This window comes from Monodon monoceros, unplaced genomic scaffold (assembly GCF_005190385.1).
Source record: "Monodon monoceros isolate NGI ecotype Baffin Bay Population unplaced genomic scaffold, NGI_Narwhal_1 Super_Scaffold_15, whole genome shotgun sequence".
Taxonomy (NCBI): domain Eukaryota; kingdom Metazoa; phylum Chordata; class Mammalia; order Artiodactyla; family Monodontidae; genus Monodon; species Monodon monoceros.
The window spans coordinates 71034871-71059198 of NW_021703771.1; the positions used below are offsets into that span (position 1 = coordinate 71034871).

At 42.5% G+C, this 24328-nt stretch overlaps 1 protein-coding gene across 1 annotated transcript in view; it reads left to right on the plus strand.

Moving 5' to 3' along the window:
• Nucleotides 1-13685: 13685 nt before the first annotated feature.
• SAMD5 (sterile alpha motif domain containing 5) overlaps nucleotides 13686-24328 on the plus strand; it is a 51860-nt gene continuing 41217 nt past the window's right edge. Inside the window, exon 1 of the mRNA XM_029224144.1 lies at nucleotides 13686-14150. Coding sequence (XP_029079977.1) covers nucleotides 13686-14150 — 465 coding nt within the window. The remainder of the gene's footprint in view (nucleotides 14151-24328) is intronic.

A 24328-nucleotide genomic window follows, 5' to 3' on the forward strand; every position in this document is an offset into this window, starting at 1 on the left:
GGTTTCCAGTATAGTTTTATTAGGTGTACTCATCCTTTAAAAATGTATAATCTTATGTAATAAAGTTTTTTGTTAGTCATATTATTTGATTAACTAACTCAATTCTTTCTTTGCTTTATGCAGGATAACAGAAAGACTGTCAAACTTCTAAGTTTGTTTGTTGGATTGTTTCAGGTTTCCATTTCCTATGTGTAAATCCTCTCTTGCATTGTATTCTGGGTTTTTTTTTCTAAGTCAAGGTTTGGTTAAAGTGAATCCTCTGCCAGCTCTGCACATGCACTGGAGCAGCTCCATGCTGCTGAAGGATAGCATACAATCCTGCTGACTGGCCTCATTCAGTTTATGACCATAAGCTGCAAATACGACCCCAGGGTTACCGGCATCCCTGCTCTAGTCGATTCAGTCTCCCACTCCCTAGGATGGCTGTTTCTACACCACCTCATACTTGCATGGCTTCCTCCTCTTTCTCATCAGATGACCTTGCCTTCGGTCATCAATCAGAACAGAACTTCCACATCCTGCCATCCCCACATCTACTCATCTACCTGTGTCTGTCCCCACAGACTTGCTCTCCCACCTGTTAGAAACGAAACGAACCAGCTGGGCTCCTACCCGAGGCCAGAGCCTCCATGCATGCCCCCATTCCATCCCCTCCCAGCCGCCCAGGGGCTCTGTTCCTGCATCACCTGTTCCCCCCTCTTCCTGGATCCTTCCCTTCTGCAGCCCCACATACAGAAATTTCTCTTGTTACTAAAAAAAGACCCTTCCTTTACCACGTACCATTCTCTAGCCCTCACCCCATTTTTCTGATCCCTTATGGCTACACTCCCTGTACTGTCACCTCCACTTTCTCCCCTCAGTCTCTCTTGAGCCCACCCCTGGGCTGAGACTGTTCTGGGCAAGGCCAGAAACTGACCTCCCTGCTCTCGATCCAAAATCAGTCTGGATCCCTCGGCAGCAATGGACACAGTTGCTCGTTGCCTTCTTGGAGTGGCTTTATTCACAGGTCCCGTCCCCACCTCACGGCTTGATCCTTCTGCTTCTCTCCTGTGCTTCTTCAGAGTGCCTTCCAGATGCTCCATGTCGCGGTGCCCTAAATTTTCATTGCTTGCCTGCTTTAATCTAATCTCACTTCATCCTGTGACTTTAAATACCAACTACATGCTGAAATGGCCAAGCTTATACTTCTGCCCTACTGTTCTCCCCTAGCTGCAGACGCCTCTTGACGACTCCACTTACATAACTTTTAGGCGTCTGAAACTTGATATGTCTGAATGGGGACTCTTGCTTCCTTTCTATCCCCACTCCCCAAATCACTCCTGTCTCTCCATTATAATAGAATATGGCGACCCCGTCCCTCAGTTGCTCATGCCAAACATTTAGGAGTCAACCTTGGTTTCTCTCTTTTTCACAGTCCACACCCAGCAAGCTCTACTAGTGTAATGGCATTCTTTGGGGATATGGCAGGGTTAAGTTCCAGAACACCACAATATAGCGAATATCAAAATAAAGGGAGTCACACGAATTTTGGGGTTTCCCAGTGTATATAACAGTTTTGTTTACACTACACTGTAGTCTGTTAAGTGAGCAATAGCATTGTGTCTTTAAAAACAATGTACATATCTTAATTAAAAGATAATGCTGTTGGAGAAATGGTACTGATAGACTTATTCAGAGCAGGGTTGCCACAGACCTTCAATTTGTAAAAAACGCAGTATCTGTGAAACTCAGTAAATAAGACGAAGCACAGTAAAGCGAGGTATGCCTGTATCAGACATTCTGAATGCTTCTCACCACGTTTGCCACTATAGGTGCCAAGTCCAAGGCCTTGCTAGACCTACTAAAGTAGCTTTCTAAGTGGTCTCACTGCTTCTACGCTTGGTCCCTGTGGTCTCTCCTCCATGAAGCAGCCAGAATAGTCCTGTTAAATTACGAATTAGCTCACGTTCCCCTGCCAGGAATCTGAAGAGATGGTTTTCTATCACACTTGGAACAAGCTCCAACACCCTCAAGGTGATTCGGTCCTGCCCCCCTCTCTGATTCCAATTGTTCCAACTCTCCCTCACTCTTACTTTTCTCCAAAACACAGGCCTTCTTACTTCTCCCCAAATGCACCACGCTTGATGCTACCTCAGTACCTTTGCATTTGCTGTTCCCTCTACCCAGAACATTCCTTCCCCCAGGTATTTCATGACATTTATTCTTCCTTTTAGACTTTATTTTTCTTAATATTTTTTATCTTCATCTGAAATGATACAGTTATTTATTTAAGCCCTATGAGGAAAGAAACTGTCTCTCTTGGGCACTGCTGTATCTCCACTCTTAGAACAGTACTTGAAATATGACAGGCACTCAATAAATATTAAATGACAAAGAACTAATCAGTGACATACACTATTTTCCAATTTTTTGGTTCTGTTTCCACCCTACTAACGCAATAGCCATTGGTCATATTCTTTATATAGATATTTTTTTCACAGTTCTAGTTCTAGCCATCTGCAACTCTGGCCTCTACATAATCTCTCTGATCTCTATCATTGGCAATCTCACCTCCTGTTCTAATTACGGTAGGCCACCTTGTGCCCATCTACAGGGTTGCAAGCCATCCCACAGAACAATGTGGAGTTCGCATCGCCTATATATTTGTTTAACTTGTTATTACGAAAATTTGAAAACAGGTACAATAGTAAAGAAAATAATATAATGAACCCTATTTAATATAACCCAGCTTCAATAATTAACTCAAGGTTAGGCTTGTTTCGTGTATTACTACCTCTTACTTCTCCAAATTACTCTGGAGCAAATCCCAGGCATTATATATTTCACCTGCAAAAATTGCATCTCTATGGAATTGCTACATTAAAAAAAAAAAAGAAAGAAAACACACATAACTACAATATTGGTATCACCCCCCCAGATGATCAATTTCTTAATATCAACAAATATTTAGTCAGTATTTACATTTTTCTCATTTTCTTATAACAGTATTTAACAATGTCTGTTCAAATCAGGTTCCAGGAAAAGTCCATATTTTAAAATTGTTTGATCTGCCTTTTGTTTCTCTTGTCAAAGTCTCTGTCTCCCAATTCCTCTCCGCACCCACACCCTGACTTTGCCATTTTTGTTCAAGAAAAATGGTGCTTTTCTTGTAATCTCATTTAGTCTGGATTTTGCTGATTGCATCTCCCACATGTTCATCTGTTGTATTCCCTATAAATTGGCAGTTTCTCATAGAACTTTGTTCAGTCAGGTTCAATATAACTTTTAGCAAGACTTCTTCATAGGTAGTGTCTACTTCCAATGGAAGTAATAATAATGTCTGGATGTCTCTCTTTTAGTGATGCTGTCAGCCATTGACATACTACTAAGATCAGCGGTTATCAAACTTTTTGCCTTATGAGTACATTACACTCAAAAATTATTGAGGATTCCGCAGAGCTTTTGCTTTTGTGGATTTTATCTACTGGTATGTACTATATTAAAAATTAAAACTGAGAAAACTTTAAAATATTTATTTGTTTAAAATAACAATAATAAAACATTATATGTTAACATAAATAGCATATTTTATGGGAGAAACTATATTTTCCAAAATAAAAAATTCACAAGAAGAAGAGAATTGTTTTACATTTTTACAAGTCTCTTTACCGTCTGGTTTAATGGAATAGAAGAGCACTGGATTTTTCTTTCTGCTTCTGTATTCAATCTGTTGCAATATGTTGCTTTAATTGAAGTGCATAAAAAATCCATCTTCACAAAGATGTGTTGTTAGAAGTGGAAGAATTATTTTAATACCCTTTTCAGATAACTGTAGATATTCTCCTTGGACACTATACAGAACCTTGATGAATGGTAGTTTTCTAAAGGTTAGTTGTAGTGTGAAATCTAAAATCATGTCAGTGGACTTTTCCTATTCAATTAAGAATAGGCTTATCTTCCTCTTTGAATGGATCTCTCACCAGGCATGATTTTGTGACAATATTTGGAAAATATACTGATATATGTAGAACTTCCAAATGTGGACATATTTCATTATTCAATATCAAAAAACCACATTTATTAATAACCATTGGTTATTTTTAAAAAATCTGTAGGTGTTGGGAAGCTGTCAAGCTCATGGTGGCAAACTCAAGTTTTCCCAAATTCAGATTTTTATCGGAAAATTGGAATTTTACCACTGGCAACAGATACTGTCAGTTGTTTACTTGACGTGTCAGTGTCACTTCATTCCTTTTCAGGAAAATACCTGCCAAATGCCCAACTCTGAATAACCATAATTTTTCTGTCAATCATTCCCTGAAGTGAAAATTATGTTCCGTGGAAAAAGCAGTTAGTTCAGGGGCAACTCAATCACACAAGTGATTTTTAAGGAGATGACCACCAGAGGTCAGTAGTCAGCATAAGGGCTTTATGTGTATTTCTACCTTCTTTTAACATGGAAAAAAATTTTTTTTTTTTTGTAATCGGTCAAGATTTAATACAATTAATTACTTTTACTGCTTCATTAGGAAATTCTGAGGTGAAGTTGGCTTGTTTTTGTCTTGCAGTGTGTGTTGGTAGAAATACAACGGCTGCTAGTAAGACAGTTTGTGCCACCGCCTTGACAGGTATTGAGGCCCCAGCAGTTTTGCCCACCATTACTTTTGTACCATTATTGTAAAAGTTAACACAGGGGAAAAGGCCAATAATGTCTTCATAGTGCCATGAATATAATATTGAACTTGTGGTCTCCCTAAAAGCTTCTTAGGGATTCCTATTTTGAAGTCTACTGGTAGATATATTACCTTAATAGGAGTCGCATTAGTGACATTTTAATTTTCATAGCTGGGATGCTTCTATGAAGAAATTTCTCCTCATCAATGATTTTGTTTCCTGAGTTAAAAATCATATAGGAAAAGCAGGAAAAGTGCTTGATTCATTCTCTTTAGTTACCAGTCTTTAAAATAATGAAGTGGTTCTCTAATATCCTCTAAAGGTTACCAAGTAGGGTCTTATTAAAATATCATAGGAACTTATGAGTTTAAACATATTTGATCAGTTTTCATTCATTACACTTATGATCCTAATTGATAATGCTCAAATTATTCCATCTTTGTCTGGTGGGAACTTGTTCAGGTTGGTGCCTGAGCCCTTTGGCATGCCTAGCAGTCTTTGATAGATACCTTGTCTTCTGCTATGACAACATTTCCCAGACTAATCTTGTTCATTTTCTTCTCCAAACCTGGAACCGGGCATTTTTTTAAGGAAGTAGTTCCCTTTAGTGGGAAATAGTATTTGAGATCAGAATTTGGGTTCTAGAGGTCTCATTACTATTGGGTCAATCATTTTTTCTGAACCTTTTTGTAGACAAAGCTAAGAAAAGGTGTTTTTTTAAGATAAAATATATTATGAGTTCATATTATTTCAAATTAAAATTTAGGACTACGGAGTTTTATTTTTAACTCATTGATCTTACAACTCTAGCTCCTTTTCAATCGTGCTTTCAAAAATCTTGGATCTCAACACCACCAACAATTATTATTTGATTTATACCGCATTATACATGTAACAATGTCTTCGTAATCATCCAAATACTATTAACAACAGTCTCATTAGTAAACAAATAGTTTACTATTTGTTGTTGCTGTTCTTTTTTCCTTAGGGTGATCCCATTGGGTTTGTATGGTCAAATTGCCCTTTTAAGTCCCTTAGATAGCTCTTCTCTGTGAGGTTATGCCACTACAGGGCAAATAGGTTTCTTTGTTTTGTTTTATTTCTAATTTGGGGAGGTTGATTTTAAAATTTAATTTAATTTTATGATTATTTAAAACTTTTTCATTGTTCCACAGCCAAATCGACAAAAAATGTTTTAAAAAAAAAAATGTCTGGTCCTAGCCCCATCTCTTCCACCCTATGCCATATATCTCTTTTTGAATAATCATTTCTCAAATTTTAGGACATATATTCACACCTCCTCCTCCTTAAATTAAGTATAGAATACTAAATGTAAGTATTGAATACTTTCCTCCATCTTGCTTTTTTTTTTTCAAATAGTGGTATAGCCTGGAGCTCACTCCATGCTCATGTACAGAGGGAGTCCTCATTCCTTTTAACAGTTGCCAAGTACTTCACTGTGTCGTTTAACCAGAGCTTACTCCATCAGTCCCTTACTGATGGACATTTGGGCTGGTGCTAATATTTAGCTATTACAAAAAGAACTGTGATTAACAGTCTTATGCATACTTAAACAGTTTAAAAAAATTTTTGCTAGTATATCTTTGCAATAGATTCACAGAAGTGGGAATGCGAAATTGAAGGATAAATGAACATGAAACTTGCTGGCTATCACCAAATCCCCCTCCATAGGTGTTATGCTGATTATTTGTTCATTTTTTCTCATCTCTCTACCCACCATTTCATCCTCCACTTTGAGATGCAGGTGCTGGGACTCAGCACTCCACCTTTCTGCTTTACCAGCTGGCTTTCTGCTAAGTTCTGGCAAAAGTGTGCTAGACATAGGCTGCAAAGCAGGAAGAAGAATGAGGGACTTGCTGCTTTCTGCTTTGTTCCCTCTTCCTGTCAGAGTCACCCCTGCAATGGTGTTTCATCCAGTAGGGACAGGTTACGGTTTCCAGTTTTCTACACTCTTAGAACGCTCCCTAAGATTTCAGCCCCAGCTAGTAAGCAGCCTTCCTTAGAAACCTCAGCTCTGCAGGGGGACCTCCTTGGAACTCCTGAGGTACCTCTACCAGCCAGATGGTGTTCCTTCCTCAGAAGTCTGACCCCAGCTCCATGGGGTCCTTCCTCCTAACCAATCAGGCAGCACACCTTTCTCAGAATTCTGGGTCCCCGCTCAGCAGGGCTTCTTCTTGAAGTTTTTATATTCTAATAATTCCAACCTCTTTCCTTTGTTCCCTCAATTTTTAAGGATAAATAGCTACTTCCTTAAGTTACTACATCTGGTATACTGCAGGGTTTACTTTTTGTCTTTTAGATTCAATACTTGGTTAAATTCTCTTTCAATTAAATAGATACTGTGAGTTTTATTTTTCTGAGTCTGAGCAACACAGAGGTTGTACCATTTTGCTTTTTTATTCTCAATTTTGAGAATGTTTGTTTCTCTGCGGTCTTGCCAACTGAGTTCGTTGCTAAACTTCTGTTTTTTGCTAATCTGATAGGTAAGTTGTCGTCTCTAAGTATATTTTGAAAGTGCATTTCTTTTACCTTGAGGAAGGTAGAGAATGGTTTCAGATGAATATCCATTTGCATTTTTACTGGGAACTCTGGCCAATTTTCGTTTAGGTCTATTGCCTTTTTCCTTTTCTATTTTGAGATGCTTTTTTTGGTATTAGCTTTTCCAATCCTTGATTGCCACGTAAGTTCTAAATGTTTTCCCAGAGGGTGTCATTTGCCTTTTTACTTTGCTAATGGCAGTTTCAATTTTAATTTTATTTGTTTGCCATGCAAAGGCTTTTTATATTTATGTAATCAAAGGCATCAATCTTTTTTCCCATTGCTTCTAGAAGTGGATTCAAAATGAAGAAAGTCTTCCCTACTCCCAAGTTACAGAGGAATATACCCATATTTTCTTTTAGTATGTATATTGTTTCACCTTTATCTTTAAATTGTTGATCCATCTGGAATTTATCCTGATGTACAGTATAAGGAATGTATCATTTATACTTTTTCTGAGCAGGTCCCTGAAGACCCCACTCTCCTTGCTCATGAAACCAGCAAGTCCTCGGAAGTCAGGACACATTGGCAGAGAGCATGCTGCCAAGACCATGGCCATGGTCCAAGCTGTGAGGGTCTGGGCTCACTCGGACAAGACAGATGAACAACCCCAAGAGTCTGAAATTTGGCTTTGGTGAAACTGATAGGCTGAAAAGTTTTAAAGATATATTCAAAACATCTACTATTCCCAGGTTTGTCCAACACACTTCTAGGAACAGGGCTTTGCTGGTTTAAGAATCTGGTGCTGCACTCAGATAGGATGTTAACACACCCATAAATGAGGTCTGAGTTTGCATATGTATATCCAAAGTGACCTCAAAGGTCACAGACAGTCCACCTGCCTCTCTCTAGAGCTGGAAAAGGAACAAAACCTCAGGTTTCCATAGGAACCCCAATTACTGCGGGTTTCCTATAAGTTAGGGGTTCAAGAGTTTTAGAGTGTATATTCCAATAGCAAATTTGAACCAAATAAGGAGGAAGAAAGATTTGAAAACAAACACATAAAATTACTTTGTCTCAAAAGAGACCACGTACAACCTCTCACTCATGGGAGCCAAACAGATCTCAGGAAGTAGCCTCACCAAATCATTTGTCCTAACACCTGAATGGAAATGAACTGTTAGATGGGAACAGCTAGTATGTGTTCAGTTTTGACACCTGGTCATAAATGGAATGATTTCATTTTTGTGATTAGGTAGACAACTTGCACTTGTCTGAAATAGTTTTTATCAATATCATTTCACTTGTATGAGATTATGTAACCTAACTTTCAGGTGGTAAGTTAACTTTGCTGATTTAGATTAAAAAAAAAAAAAAGGTACTCCTAAGAGCTGCCTATCATTTAACAAAATACTTCACCTACCATCTTTACTTTAGGAAACACTGAACTAATCAATCCTTTCCTCCTCTTCTTGAGTGAATTTTAAAATACAGCATGTTTCGGGCTTACCAGAGATAAGAGCATAGATTTATTATTTTTTTTTAATGGATCTCATTTTATTTTCTATCACTATTAGTCTCTTGCTTGGCTTTTTCTGTTAGTGATCTCCAGGTCTCTGACTTTTTTGAACATTTTTTTTTTTTTACCCTTTGTTCCTTCCTTAAAGAAAGAAAGGCCTGTTATAATAGAAATGAATAATCTAATGGAATCCTGCTGCTACTCCCTACTGCTTCGTGTCTCTCCTTCTTTCATATACGTGTTGTCACACACAAGTATAATGTATACAGCTCAGACATATTAACAGATGCCCCCGCCCAGCCTGCCCCCAATTAAGTTGCCAACCCAACGTCTGACTCCCAGCCACCAGAGAACACATTGCCTATTACATCACTCAAGTCCATTATTCTCCTTTCTCCCTATGGCATCCGCTCCCCCTAGATGCTTTTTAGCTCATAGTTTAAACAGAGGCAAGACATATTCTGCATTTTAAGATTAATATTATATATCCTTGACTTCTACAAGCCTAGACACAATGGGGACTGATGTTTAATAGATGTTAATGGAAATTAATTTTTACACACCCTACATGCAAACAATTTATTCCGAAAAAAAATGGTATGAAACCTTAAGTGGCACCGAGAAAATTTCAAAACAAATTGTTTTTCACTCTATATCCTTAGATCAGGTTATAGAGTCTGAGCAAAGTAGAAAAGCTGTCTTTTGAGATTTAGAATTTAAAACTTGAATATAATTATCATTAATTTATTACACTGAGTATCAACAGGCATTTTGCCATAGTTATTACCGTTACAGAACAGTTCTCAAAGAATGCCTACAAAGAAACGTTGTCTACAACCTATTTTCCCATTAATTTTCATCAGGCAAGGAGTCCTCTCTGCAGAAAAACATCTGGCTCCAAACATATTAAATAATAATCAGCATCATAAATGTTTTGAACATTTTTATAAAAAGAAAAAGATTCTAATAAAGCAATACCACTTGAAAATACTTGTAAAATTATAGGTACTCGACAATGTGTGTTGAGTAAATTAATTTGGTGTTCCAAGGCTGTGCCTAGAAGCATAATAGCCACTTGTTTTTTTTAAATACATTTCTGTCTGGATGTAAAATAGTTTAATTACACATTTTGGCTAGTGTAAATATTCATGGAATTTGAATAATTAATTAAAGATAGAAGAAAATATCACCTTTGTAATCTTCTTAATTCATGAACTCACATACAAAAAACTATGGGTTTATTCTCTACATATTTAGAATGCTGAAATCTCTCCAGTTCCAATTAATGAAGGAAATCTCATCTCTTTTTGCTTCAGTGCCTGGCACTGAAATGCCTACTTAATAAACGTTTGATGAGTAAATGAATGTTTTTGACAGTAGCCAGGCGCTTACAGCAAAAAATGAGGTAATGCAGTGCATTGTGAAGAACATAGGAAGAAACAGATCTGGGTTCCTGTCCTAGATCTGTCACAAACTAGTGGTGTGACCTTAGGTAAGTAATTTGACCTTCCTGAGCTTCAACTTCCTTCATGTAAATATGGATGTCTGAGATGACCTTGAATGGCCTTCTAGCTCCAAAACACTACAGTTCTAAATCTTAAAACTGCCTGTTGTACTTTGGACTTTAGCCTTGTGTCTCTCCCTCCTGTTTAGCCTATAAAACTTTTGTATTTGCGATTATATGTAGTTGCCTCTGGAACTAAATCTATTAAGAGGTTCAGTATGCTAAGGCAAAGCAGAAGAAAGATAGTAGCCTTGAGGGCTCACAAATAAAAGACTTGAGCAAGTGTAGGAAATAAGAGAAGTAGAAGGGAAAAAGTGTCTCAGTAGTTCAGACTAGTGAAGTCTCCACATAGCAGGCTTTCTCTACAGGTAACAGTAAGTTTTATTTATGACTGATTAACAGCGATTGATTTATAAAAGGCTTCCCTTTCAAAGAGAGCACCAGGACGCTTTATTTCCTAATTGGATAGTGGCTTTGCACATAAATAAAGGGAGAATCCCAGCCACCGGTTGGGAAGACACTTTGACATGGCAGGTTTCTTCTTGTCTCTGCCCTGATTTACTGTATGACCTCGGACAAGTAGTTTATCTTCCCCCAAACAAGTTTCCCTAATTATAAAACGGAAATACAAATACTTGCTGCCGTCACTGAGGATTAATGAGCAAGGTGAGTGTCTTCAAGCTCCCAGAGGGGAAAAAGCTGTATATAACTAAGCAAAGAACCCCTCGGTAACACTGTGGGACTTTTCACACAACCGGGGAAAGAAAAAAGCCACAGCACTAAAAAACCCTGCAGCTTTCAGTTTCACAGTCTAAACACAAAAAGCGCTCCCCTCTTACAACCAGACCAATTTTTCCTGCACGTTACCCAGCACACTCTGGAGACGAGGAAGTTTCCTGGCTGGAAGACAGGCGCTGAATTTATTCCTCCAGGGTTCTGGCCCTTGCTCTATCGTGAACAGTGACATCTTTGGGGTGGGGTGGGTGGGCAAATTGGTGTTTCGGTGCCTCCATTTCTTCTTCTGTAAGATGCTGGATAATAATACGGCTTGCCATATATAAGGAGACATGTGTAAGTGCCTGGCGCATGGTAAATTACAAATAAATAACCTGCTGTAACTTCTGTTCTTAGCAGCATAGTTCAAACTGCTGGAGTATTTTCCTCCTAAAAGTCAAAGGTCTTTATGAAACAGTGTCGGGGTACAAAGGTGAACCTGCTGTAAACATTTGTATTTTAAAAGGGGGCCGGGGAATTAATATAAAGCCTTGAAGCTCACTTTGGCTGAGTAAGTTTGGGGGTAGGGGTGCTTGAACAACTCGTTAAAATTCGGCCGCGCGATCGATAGGGGGCACTGTGAGCCTGCTTTGGCGAGAGAGAGACGGCGAGCTGCGCCGGGCGGAAAGGGCTTGGTGCTTTCAGCACCCAAGCGCGCGGGAGAAACGCAACCTAGCATTGCCGGCGACCCTAGGGCGAGCTCCGTCAGGCGTGACCCGGGCGACCCAGCGGGGGTGGGGGACGGGCTACATGCAGCCCCACAGCTCTTCGCTCTCGACTCCCCACGCCCACCAGGCTCCTTCCTGGCAGATCCTTCCTGGCAACTGTTCTTAATGTGGTATCCGCGAGTCCGGAGGCTTGGGAACCCGGCCCACCCTCTGCCCCTGCCCCCAGCTATAGGCAATATTTTGGGTGCACCTAGGTGGGTTGTTTTGCCCGCCCAAAGGGCCAAAACTGTCATTTGATTCTTTAAGGGCTCTACGTCCCCAAAGGGGTTCAGCTCTTTTGATTTAGGAAAGAGGACCCCCTCCCTGCCCTGAAGGCTAAATGAGCAGGTCTGGAAACGACACTGAAATCATCGTCGGGTCGGGGCTAGCGGCTGGCACGCCCCACGGCGACTCCAGGAAAAGTGTCCAGTTCAGGTCCTGAAATGGCTCAGGTGCGAAGTTGAAACGCCCTTCCGCGAAAAGAGTGGAGGCAGTGAACCTGCCCCACTGAGTACCTAGACCAAAATTCCCTTAGCCCCAAGAAGAGGTCAAGACACTTAAGGAAACTCGGGCGAGGCACTCGGCGGTTCCACCTGCTCCTCGGGTCCCCGCCCCAGGCGCCTGTTCAGGCATTGGGCACGAAAGGGAAAATTGGTAGATTGTGTTCTTCCCTAGAGAGAAAGTGTGGCGGGCGGAGGTTGGTGCGTCTCCTCTAACGCGAGCTGGGTGCTGGTGTATGGATGTCCACGCGATCCCGGGGCGGGAGGCGTAAGCTCTGCTCCCCAGGCTCCTGGACTGAACGCCTCGAAGTGTCATCCCTGGGGGGCAGAGCACCCGAAGAGGCAGGGCAGAATGCTGGGTGTGTGTGTGTGGGGGGACCGGAAAGAAAGCACAGTGGAGACGAGGGTGAGAGGACCCGACAGAAAGTCGCCGGGGTGGGGGGTGCGGGGCGGCAGGGAATGCGCCAGCCGAGGGGAAATTTCGTACAACCCGTTCCAAACTTTCGCAGACCCGGGGGCCTAGGAAGGGAGAGCCAGGCAGAAGCACCAGCCTCTCCCGCCGCCCAGAGTGCCCAGCTGCAGCGAGGAGGGGCCGCACGCAGCGCCGGCTGAAACGGGCGGTCCCCGCGTCGCGCCCACCCGCCGAGCCAAAGCGCCGCGGCCGGGCGCCGAGCGGCCGTCCCTGGGAGAAGCCAGAACGCCGGGCTCCGGCCTTGCGCGCGGGCTCCGAGCAAGGGGAATCCAACGCGGATCGGGAAAGGAGAAGGGAAACTTGACCTCCCAGCCTCTCCCAGTCTGGGGAAGTGCCCGTGGGCGACCGGCGAGCGCGCAGGCTGCAGCCAGAGAGGTTCGGTAAGAAGTGAGCGCAGAGATTTCCACGAGCTAGAGAAAGCGGATTAAAAACAAATGTGAAAAGCAATCCAAGGCATCCGCGGGAGCCCGGCAGTTTAGGAGAGACACCCCCTCTCCGCTAGGAGGACGACAGTGACTCGCACTCGCGAAGACGAGGCGCTCCTGGGCGGCCGCGGACCTGCGCCGAGGAGCTGCCTCCGCAGCGTGGGGCGCGCGTTCAGACGCCAACGGCGGCGGCCAGAAACTGAGATGCGGCGCGCAGCCCCAGGACGGTCCGGGCTGCGGAAAGTCCTGGGCGGCGCGACGCGCCGCTGACCCTGCGCGGGTCCGAGGGGTGTGCCCGGGCCCCGCCCGCCTCCGCCCCCTCGCGCGCCCCTCCCCTAGGCGCCGGCGGCGGCGGCGGAGAATCTAGGGGCGGCGCGGAGCGGCTCCCCCAGCCGCCAGTGCGTGCGAGCTCCAGGCTGCTTGGGGAATTCACTTTGCCGCTTTTCCGCTTCTCCCTCTTCAGGCTTCTGATGGCTTTCTATCTCCGGCCCTATCCTTTTCTTTAAAAGGAAAACTTCACTGAGATTTTTTCTTTCCCTTTGGAGGAGAGGATTAAAAGTTCTCAGAACTGGTGCCGCCCGTGCCGCTCGGGCGCTGGGACGCTGTTTGCCGGCGGGGGTTCCAGTCCCACCATGTGCACCAACATAGTTTACGAGTGGCTGAAAGCGCTGCAGCTCCCGCAGTACGCGGAGTCCTTCGTGGATAACGGCTACGATGACCTGGAGGTGTGCAAGCAGATCGGGGACCCGGACCTGGACGCCATCGGGGTGCTGGCGCCCGCGCACCGGCGTCGCATCCTGGAGGCCGTGCGCCGGCTGCGGGAGCAGGACGCCGCCGCCGCCGGCCTCTACTTCACGCTGGAGCCGCAGCCGCCGCCCGCGCCACCCGGGCCGCCTGCGGTCGCCGTCCCCACTCGCCGCCGGGGGGAGCCTTGCGGCGGCCAGGCCCAGGGCCCTCGCGGGGACCCCCGCAGCCTGACGACCGCCCCTCGCGGCAGGGAGCTGGTGAGCTACCCGAAACTGAAGCTGAAGATCATGATCAGGGATAAGCTCGTCCGCGACGGCATCCACCTGAGCAAGCCCCCGTACTCCCGCAAGGTAAGGAGGCGGCGTGGGCGCGCGGCGGGAGGGACGCGGCCCGGCCGCTCCTGCCCAGGCTTGGCAGCCCGCTTTTGCCAGGAAACGACGGGAGACGAGGAGGCTCTGGGTATTTGGGATTCTCTTCTGGGTTCTTTCTGTGTTCGCTTTTTATTCCTTGCTTCCCGGTGCCACCAACGGTTGATAAGACAGGATCCCTCACCCAGGTGTTACTTCTAAACTAGGACCAAGTGTCCGCGTAGTCTCGGTCAGGAACTGGGTGCGCGGTGCTTCTCCAGGAGCACAGGACAGTCATGATACCCTCCGTGGGAGTGTTTGGGTCTGAAGGTACCAGAAGACTGGTTAAAACCCACATTGTTCTCGACCTTTCTTTTTCTCACCTTTTTGAGAAGCTCCCAAGGGAAATTGGCCGACCTTTTCCTTCAAAGAGTGAGAAATGATGCCCTGTTGCTCTCAATTCCATAAAGTCAAATCCCAGCTGCAGATTTGAAAAGTGAACGATTGACATGAGCAGTGTAGGGGAAAAGTTAACAAAACACAAGTCAGTCCGCTTGGGATAAGTTCCTTCAGCTTAAGTATAGGGAGGTAATGGGTGCTAAGGACATTGGTGGTAATGGGGTCACTGAGGGCGTGCTGCTGACTTCTGTGCTGGGTCACCGGTTTGGTTGATTATTAATCCAGATTAGATGAAGCAGGTACAGCTGTGACTTCTAGAAAGCCTGAGTGGATTCTCATGTAGGAAAGGAGAGCACAGCACAAGGAAGTGAGATTTTCCGTCACCAGTGAGGACTTCCCTGGGGAGAAGCTGGGAAAGTATGGCAGCTGATCTGTGAGGAAGGCTGAACTGTGGATTTGGGCCTTTAATAATTAACTACAGAAAGTCTTAATTTCTTACAAGAGCTCGGCCACCAGCTGAGTCTGTTCAGTTCAGGCTTCTGCAGCTATCCAGGTAGAGGGTCCTGACTTGAAAGGGAGAAGTAAACAGTATATGTAATCCTCAAGCTTGCCTGGAGTTGCCCAGGAAAAGGAGCACCTCAGCGGGAAAGTCAAGACATAGAGAGAAACCCAGCGGAGAATGGTGGCAAGGATGCTGTAGCTGGAGGGGAGTAGACACAGCACCGCAGCAGAGACATGCGGGTAATCCAAATGTTGTGTGCGGATAATCCAAATGTTGTGTGCTTGTCTAGGGCACTTGCGTTGCTTTATAGTCCTAAGTTACGGTCATAACATCTGGATTTAAGGAGTTCAAGAGAAAACTTTGTAAAAAGTAGATAAAAATATCTAGGGTAGATGAGAATAGAAGGTTTAATATTATCCATAGGTTATCTTGTAAGACAGGCAACTGAGATAACCTGCTTAAGAGTATAAATTTGTTTTGTATGAGCTATATAAAGAGGGCAAGTCCGGAGGACAGTTTGCCTCAAGTTAAACACATGTTCCAGTTACCCACTCTGACTGTGTTTCTGCTATGTGCCCCAAACAGGGCGATGAAGGGGAGAACAGTTTTCCCAGGCAGGTAGAGGTGGAGATACGTGTAGTGTGTATACAGTGACTCTGACATCAGTGTAAAATAAAGGCTCGTTCCTGGAGATGGCAGGTCAAAGGAGTTCAAGGCCAGTCAGACTTTTGTGATTACATCCTGGGAAGTGAGGCGGGCTTAGGCTGAGAGGGTGTGAGCTCCTGGGCACCTGGTGAGGGCAGAGGTCAAGTCCTGGCCAGAAAGGGATGCCAGGTACAAGTTCATATCACTAGGGCTTGCTGCTTCTTCAGAAGAGCTGGGTACGGGGCTGGGTGGGTAGAGGAGAGTGTGGGCAGCAGGTGGGGATGATGTAACACATTTTGATTCTGATGCTTAAAAAGGCCTCGATATCAAAGTCAGAAGCTGAAAAGGATAAGTGGAAGAGGGTTCTAAGGACATGAATGTCTGGGCATTGGCTTTGGACTGTGCATTCCTGCCTAGATCAGTGTGTGAGATGGTAGTAGTGCATTTGAGTAAGTGCAATTTATCGAAGAAAATTTCGACTTACATTGTAGTACTATTTACTTTTGTAAATAATACTTTCTGTCAACTTCTATATAAATCCCATAACAATAATGTTTGATAGTAAAAATATACCCTCATTCACTTTCTACACATATGTAATTTCTCAAAGTGATGAAGAATAAAATGGGGCCAGAAGTGTTTGTGTACCTCCTTCATCGATGTTCCAAGTGGGGACCAAAAAAATGGAGCTGACGAATTTAAGTGTAAAAAAAATTCTGTCACTTCATGCATTTGTTACAAGAAAAACACACACTGAAATAGAAACTAAAATACAATTAATGTACCCCAAACTGAGCATGCACATGTATAGTGCCAGATCATGTTGGTTTTTCTGAATTTGTTGCCTACGTATGCATTGCTTCTTAAATTTTGGATTTTAAATGCTCTAAGAAGTTGTTTTCTGCAACGGTGTTAGGACTCTTTTTTTAAAATTAATTAATTAATTTATTTATTTTTGGCTGCATTGGGTCTTTGTTGCTGCACACGGGCTTTCTCTAGCTGCAGCGAGCAGGGGCTACTCTTCGTTGTGGTGCGCGGGCTTCTTATTGCGGTGGCTTCTCTTGTTGCGGAGCCCGGGCTCTAGGCACGCGGGCTTCAGTAGTTGTGCCTCACGGGCTCTAGAGCACAGGCTCAGTAGTTGTGGCGCACAAGTAGTTGTGGGCTTAGTTGCTCTGCGGCATGTGGGATCTTCCCGGACCACAGCTTGAACCTGTGTCCCCTGCATTGGCAGGCGGATTCTTAACCACTGCGCCACCAGGGAAGCCCAGGACTCTTCTTTAAAGTGTGATCCACTTTTTAATTTCTCCAGATTCCTTGGCTCTGTCATGATCAGAACACTGTTCATTCTGTGCATTTGGAATTCTGCTTGTTAGAGAGGCCTCACGTCTCCTTTATAGCCTTTGCATGGCTGATCCTTGTAATTTTTTTGTACTTTGGTGAGAATATTAGATGGTTTGAAAGCGGATTTTACGTAGGGTGATCAAGGCAGGAATAGTGAATCTTTACAGAGGAAAGTAAGTTGAGGAATTTTCCCAGGAATTACTTGAAAGGACTGCAGGATTGTGGTATTTGCCCCAATAACAGTTAATGTTACCAGGAACTGTGCTGCAGTGCTGTGTTCATTGTCTTATCAACAGTTGCCACTTTCCTCTTTTAGGTGAGTTAAAATGTAAGAAAAGTAAGTTTCCCTTTGTACCAAGGCAATCCAGCTTTGGAGAACCAGGAGCTTGGAAAGAGCACTGCTTGAAATCTAAAAACATTGGATGAATCCCTCTTCTGCTCTGTCCTTAGCTTCTCCGACTGCTGTGATTTCTACCTTAATGAAGTGGGGGTATGTTTTCACAGAGTAAGGATTAGGAAAAGCTTTGTGTACATGTTCTCGATACTTTATCAAGCTTCTCTATGCTGAGGCTCTGCCAGGCTCCAGGTTACTGTGATTGGCAGGATGCAGAAGTCCTGCCTTCAAGGAACTTGGGATGTAGCGGGGAAGACATAAAATGGGATGAACAACAATGATAAAGTATAGTGATTGCTTCCAACCTAGTTTGCGGGGAGGGGGGATCATGGCAGACTTTCTAGAACTGGCCTTTGGCCTGAGAACTGAAGGATGGAGGGTTTAGCCTGAAGGAGAGGAGGGTCCTAAGGGAACAAGTGTTCTAGGTATAGAGAACAGTGTGTGCAAAGGGCCAGAAAGGGAAGAAGTGCAGCAGGGCACCGGGAATTTAAAGGAATTCAGTCTGGCTGGAGCACGGAATGCTTGGAAGAAGTGGCAAGAGATGGCGAGACAGGCAGGGGCTGGTCCTGGATGGCCTTGGAGTAATATGTAGGCGCTGGAGTGTATCTTGAGAGGGGAGCTATTGATGGATCCTGACCAGAGATAGAGGAAATGATTAGGACGAGGTTGCAGTGTCAGGAGAGATTTGCCGGCAGCCTGGACTGCGTGGCGACAGGCTGGGAGGTGCCATGGAGGTAACTGAGGGGTAGAATTGCCGGAACTGGATGATTGTTTGGATGACAGGGATGAGGGGAGAGAGGTTAGGATGACGTGTAGATTTCTGATTTAGGATTGCAATGCCCTTTCCTGAGCAGGAGACCCAGGAGAAGAGCAAGTTTGGAAACACAGATGTTGCCTTCAGGTTTAAATATACTGATGCCGGAGGCATATTTGAACATATTTGTCTAGTTGGCAGTTGGAAATACAGTTGTGGAGCAGAGGAGAGATGCTGGGACAAAAGATACAGATTTGGGAGTAGTCTGCACATTGAAGCCACAAATACGAGTGATCTGTAGAGGGAGAAGGGAGAAGGGACCAGGACAGAACCTTGGGGAACACCAGGATTTGGGAGATGGGCAGAGGACGAAGAACCTTCGAGGGAGGCAGAAAGGGTGAGTCAGTGGAAGCAGTGATGCTTCAAGGAGGAGGGACTGGTCAGGAGGTCAGAGACCGGTCAAGCAGGACAAGAACTGAATGTATCCATGCCATGGGAAGTAGCAGCCATGCCAGTGGGGACCTCTGAAATAGCAGGTTCAAGTGATGGACCAATGAGAGGACGTGGAAACAGGGAGCATAGACAACTTTTTTTTAAGATTTATTTTTTTTAAAGAGCAGTTTCAGGTTCATAGAAAAATTGAGAGGATGGTCCAGAGAGTTCCTATATACCCCTGTCCCACACATGCACAGTGTTCCTCGCTCCCACCAGAAGTGGGACATTTGTTACAATTGGTGAACCTACCTTGATACATTATAATCACCTAAAGTTCATAGCTTACATTAGGGGGTCACTCTTGGTGGTGTGCATTCTTGACTTTGAACAAATGTATAATGAATGACATGTAGCCATCATTATGGTATCGTGCAGAGTATATTCATTGCCCTAAAAATCCTCTGTGCTCTCCCCATTCATTCTTCTTTTCCCCCAACTCCTGGCAAGCAATGATTTTTTGCTCTCTCCACAGTATTGCCTTTTCTAGAACGTCACATATTTGGAAAGGCTACATAGTATATAACCTTTTCAGATTGGTTTCTTTCACTTGGTGATAGGCATCTGTGATTCCCTTGTGTCTTTTCATGGCTTGATAGCTCGTTTGTTTTTAGTGCTGAGTAATAGTCCATTGTCTGGATGTACTATAGGCAACTTTTTAATGAAGTCAGACTGAGAAGATAGAATTAAAGCTATAGCTGGAGGAAGAAGGGAGAATTTGAGTCAAGGGAAGAGTTTTGTGAATTTGTATTTTTTTTTTTAAGGATGAGAGAAGCTACAGCATGTCTAAGTGTTGGTGGGAGGGAGCCAGAGAGAGGGAGCGGGTGAAGATGTGGGAGAAGGGAGACCACCCAAGAGATCAAGGAGGTGGGAGGGAATTGTGTCCAGAGCACTGGAAAAAAAAGGGGGACACACTTCCAGTGTGCGGGGGGATGCCTTCTCCATGACAGAGGGGCGGAGAGGAAGGGTGGATGAGGAGACTGGGAACTTTGTGGGGATGGCGTTGAAGAGCCCTCATTTCTCTGTCTGCTCACATGATACCAGTGAGGGGGGAGATGGAGAGATTAGAGGTTTACGGAGCATATTGCGTTAATATACAAATACTAGGTATTATGCATCTGGTGTTTATAGCTATGCCTAAATGTAAACGTTATACAATAATGCTTGTAGGATATATATAGCTATACGTGAATAGAAAGTACTCTCACCATTCCTATGTTTGCGCTGCAGGTTACAAGCTATGTGTGATGTTGTATTGCGTCCTGTAAGTTTGGCAGTGCTTGTGCATGGGGGTTGTGGTAGATGTGGATTGTATGGGACTGTAAAAATATCCTGTTTTCTAGCAGACTTGGAAAAGCGGAAGGCAGGCTCTAGGGTAGATGGTGGATGGGGAAGGTGTATAGACTTCTTCACTGAAAAATATCTCCTTGCCACACACTACCAAGTAGAGCTGAGTTAATATAATGTTATTTTAAAAATGCTGTAGGAGTGTTAAGCTTCATTCACGCCTCAGTGTGAATTTAATTACCGTAAGTAATAAGACTCTCATGGTAACAGGGTTATCCATGGATTTTGGGGAGAGATGGCTTGGGATGGAGGTGTTTGGAGAGACAGGTGGCATGAGGGCTTCTGTTTTTTGGGGCTGAAGGATATAGAAAGAATATTTAGAAAGGAAACAGAGGTTGGCAGAGAACATGCTTACGTCCTTTGGAGCTGTGCCTTGGGTGCTGGCAGAAGCTGAAATGACAGTAAATATTCCTTCTCCCAAGAATGCCTCTGGCTTCATGGTGCTAATATCATTGTTTATTTTCAGTCTGTTGTTTAACTGATTCATGTAGTACCATGGGAGACATGACAACTTTTACAAAAATACAGCTATTCCTTCTTGGTACGTATTATTGTTTTCATATTTTTATTAAAATCAAAAAGGTCAAAAAAAAAGCAAGCTCTTTTCTCTGCAGTGGCATCTCCAGTCTTAAAGAGGCCTCAGTTGTGCTTCTTCTTCCTTCCTCACTGTTCAATGAGGAAAAGATGCTCAGGGCAGGGTTAGCAGTGCTAAGGGTGGCCTCATGCACCTTGGCTGCTCTTAGGTAGTTGTCTAACGCATGCCATGAAAAATAAGAAAGAAATTTTGATAAAAAAGCACATTTTTTCAGATTATGTAAGTAATTAGATTCCAGTTCACCAGAAATATGTTCTGAAATGAATTTTCTTGAAGTAAGGTAAGTCAGATGACACGGACTCAACCAACGCTGGTGCTTGAAATTAACAAGGGATATCCTAAGGTATTTGGAAGAACATTGCCCATGGTGAGGGAAAGTACACCCAGGACCGTGATCAGTATAACTTTTCAAGGTTATAGTCTGTGTAGAGCTAGAAACAGCATCGGGTCCTTAGCTATAGCTAAGGCTTATTACACTATTGCTAACACTTGAGTTAAAAAGTTTTTAACAGTTATTTTCTAAGTTTTATGAAAAATGCTATTTCAGATCAACAGCTGATTTGGACTTGAGGATGCCTAGGAGAAGTAGGAAGGGAATCCTTGTTTTCGGTCAATATAAAAAGTATTAAGGGCAAATAATTGTGGATCATGCCAAAAGGCATTAAGCATACAATCCATCTTACATAGAGACTAAGTGACATCTAATAGTTTAAAGAGATTTCATTACTGCTTCTAATTGAAATAAATGGTCTGATGAGCTCTTAAAACCTTACTGTTATGTTTCCATAAAGTTATAAATACAAACAAAATAAGACCTACTTCATTTGGAACATGTCCGAAAGATGAGGAAAACAATCAGCATGTATTCTTTACCAAAATCCGAATTTTAAGATATTTTCCCTAGAGCATACCATAATTTTATAATAAGACTAGAAGTGTACCTGTTGTATTTGACACCCATATTTTTTTAACACCCTACCTCTATCTGACAAAGCTATTTTAAGTAAAAGTCATGGAATAATACACAGCAATTATTTTCTTGATTTCTTCTGTAGTTTTAAACAGTTAACAGTTAAAATAAGGAATATATTTCAGTTTTAAAGAATTCAAATTTAATAAAAACATTTCATCTATAAAATAGAATTTGCACTTAACCAAACTAACATATTGCACCATGCAGTTTGTACTCTGTTTCACTGTATTTAGTTTTCAACACATATAAAAACTCTAAGTGGTCATAAGAATAATGGAAATGAACTAACTCAAGTTTCACGTTTTTCTGTTTTGTTTTTACAAATCACGAAGCTATCATTGTTTATTTTCAATCTACAGTTTAACTTATTCATGTAGTACCATGGGAGAGACATGACAACTTTTACAAACTTATTTTATTTATTTATTTTTAAGTTTTTTTAAAAAATTAATTAATTTACTTTTGGCTGTGTTAGGTCTTCGTTGCTGCACCCGGGCTTTCTTTAGTTGCAGCGAGCGGTGGCTACTGCTCGTTGTGGTGTACCGGCTTCTCCTTGCGGTAGCTTCTCTTGTTGCGGAGCATGGGCTCTAGGCGCATGGGCTTCAGTAGTTGTGGCGCACAGGCTTAGTTGCTCCACGGCATGTGGGATCTTCCTGGACCAGGGATTGAACCCGTGTCCCCTGCATTGGCAGGCGGATTCTTAACCACTGCACCACCAGGGAAGTCCTACAAACTTATTTTAGAAAGGACTCTTATAACAAAATTCGTGGGTTGGTGCCAACCATATAACCAGGAGTTCTGTGAATTAACTCCCAGGTAGGACACAATGCCTATAAAAGAACAGGTAATAAAAGATGCTAATTTGGGCTTCCCTGGTGGCGCAGTGGTTGAGAGTCCACTTGCCGATGGAGGGGACACGGGTTCGTGCCCTGGTCCGGGAGGATCCCACATGTCGCGAAGCGGCTGGGCCCGTGAACCGTGGCCGCTGAGCCTGCGCGTCCGGAGCCTGTGCTCCGCAACAGGAGAGGCCACAACAGTGAGAGGCCCGCTAATTTGAAGATGCTAATTTGAAGCGAATGTAAATGCCATTGAAACTCGACAGTAACTGTGACAGCTAGAAGTTAGGCCAACAAAAGGTTTTTTCAGGGAGAAGTGTTTTATCACTGACATTGTTTAGAGTTTCTATAGGTCTTGTTCATAATTTAAAATTTCATTTTGTTTTAAGGGCCCCTTCTTTGCCTGCCCTTTCTCTCTGCCCTGTCCTTGGAAGACATAAGGAAATGTGATCTTTTTAGTTTAAGAAACGTTATTTCTTCTGTAAAATAATGCCAGTATTTATCTCAAAAGGTTGTAGTGTGAATTAAATGGGATAATATTTATGAGGTTGTTTTGTAAATTCTAAAAGAACTTCACAAATTTGAAGGGTTCTTACTGATAGTGAATAAATCATTGTTTCTAATACAATTTTGAAAATATTTCTGATTGAAAAGTAAATAGACTGAATTGAGAAAATTTGGAGAACACTGAAGCAGACTGAGAAGAAATTTAAAATGGTCTGTTTTACAGTTTCTAACACTACAGTGTATTTCTTTAAAAATCACCTATGAATTAGAATTTCTGTCTTGTACACATGCATAAATCTGGTATTGGATAAGAGTAAGGATAAGGCTAGTCCTATGTTGGCAGATATCATTTGAAAAGTGATTTTAATGCTAAGACATATTCCATCTTAGTTTAGCACCATAATTAATTTAACCATTTTCTTATTGGGTTGAAACCTCACCCATGTTATTATTGATTATTTACATTTCTTCATAATTTGAAAATGTCATGTTTGAGAAATAATATTTCATCATTCTTTGAATGACATTTCTTAGATTATTGATTTACATAATTTCATGTTTGTGGCTTTTATAATTATGTATTGCTTATTCACTGTACTTGCCTGTTTTTTCTGTTGGTCTTAGACCACTTCCAGTTGCTTGGCAAGAGCTCTTTATATATTAAGGAAAATAATCATTGTTGCATAGAGGTTGCAGAGATTTTTCAGAGTGTGGTTTACCTTAGATTTTAATGATTTATTTTTGGATGTCCAAAATTTTAAAACTCCTATGTATTCCACCTTATCAATAATTTTAGTTGTTTCTTCCAGACTGGAGGAATATAGAGGGTACAGACTTGGATAGAATTGAAGTTACATTCTTTTTTACCATTTACTTGGACAAATTATTTAATCTTTCTAAAACTCAGTTGTCTCATCTATAAATGGGTGTAATATTACCTACTTCTTAAGGGTGTTGAATCAGAGAGACAGTATATGAAAAGTGCCTCAAAGAATAACTGACAGTAATCAAAACATCTGGCTAATCTTTGTTGTATAATACAAAATCTTGTGATTATAAAGTTATTTTCAATATGAAGACCTATATTAAATTATTAGTTCATGTCCTTATGATTCTGTTGAGGCTAAATGTTCTTTCCATAATTTCAGAAAGCTGTTTAAATAACAATAACGTACATAATTTGTCTGTTATAATAATTGAAAATATTTTACTCAATTTACCATTTGCCTTTTAGGTTTTCCTTTCTCTTTTTTTAAATTAATTTTTAATTGGAGAATGGTTGCTTTGTACTGTTGTGTTAGCCTCCACTGCACAACAAAATGAATCAGCCATACACATACAGATATCCCCTCCCTTTTGGACTTCCCTCACATTTAGGTTACCACAGTGCATTAGG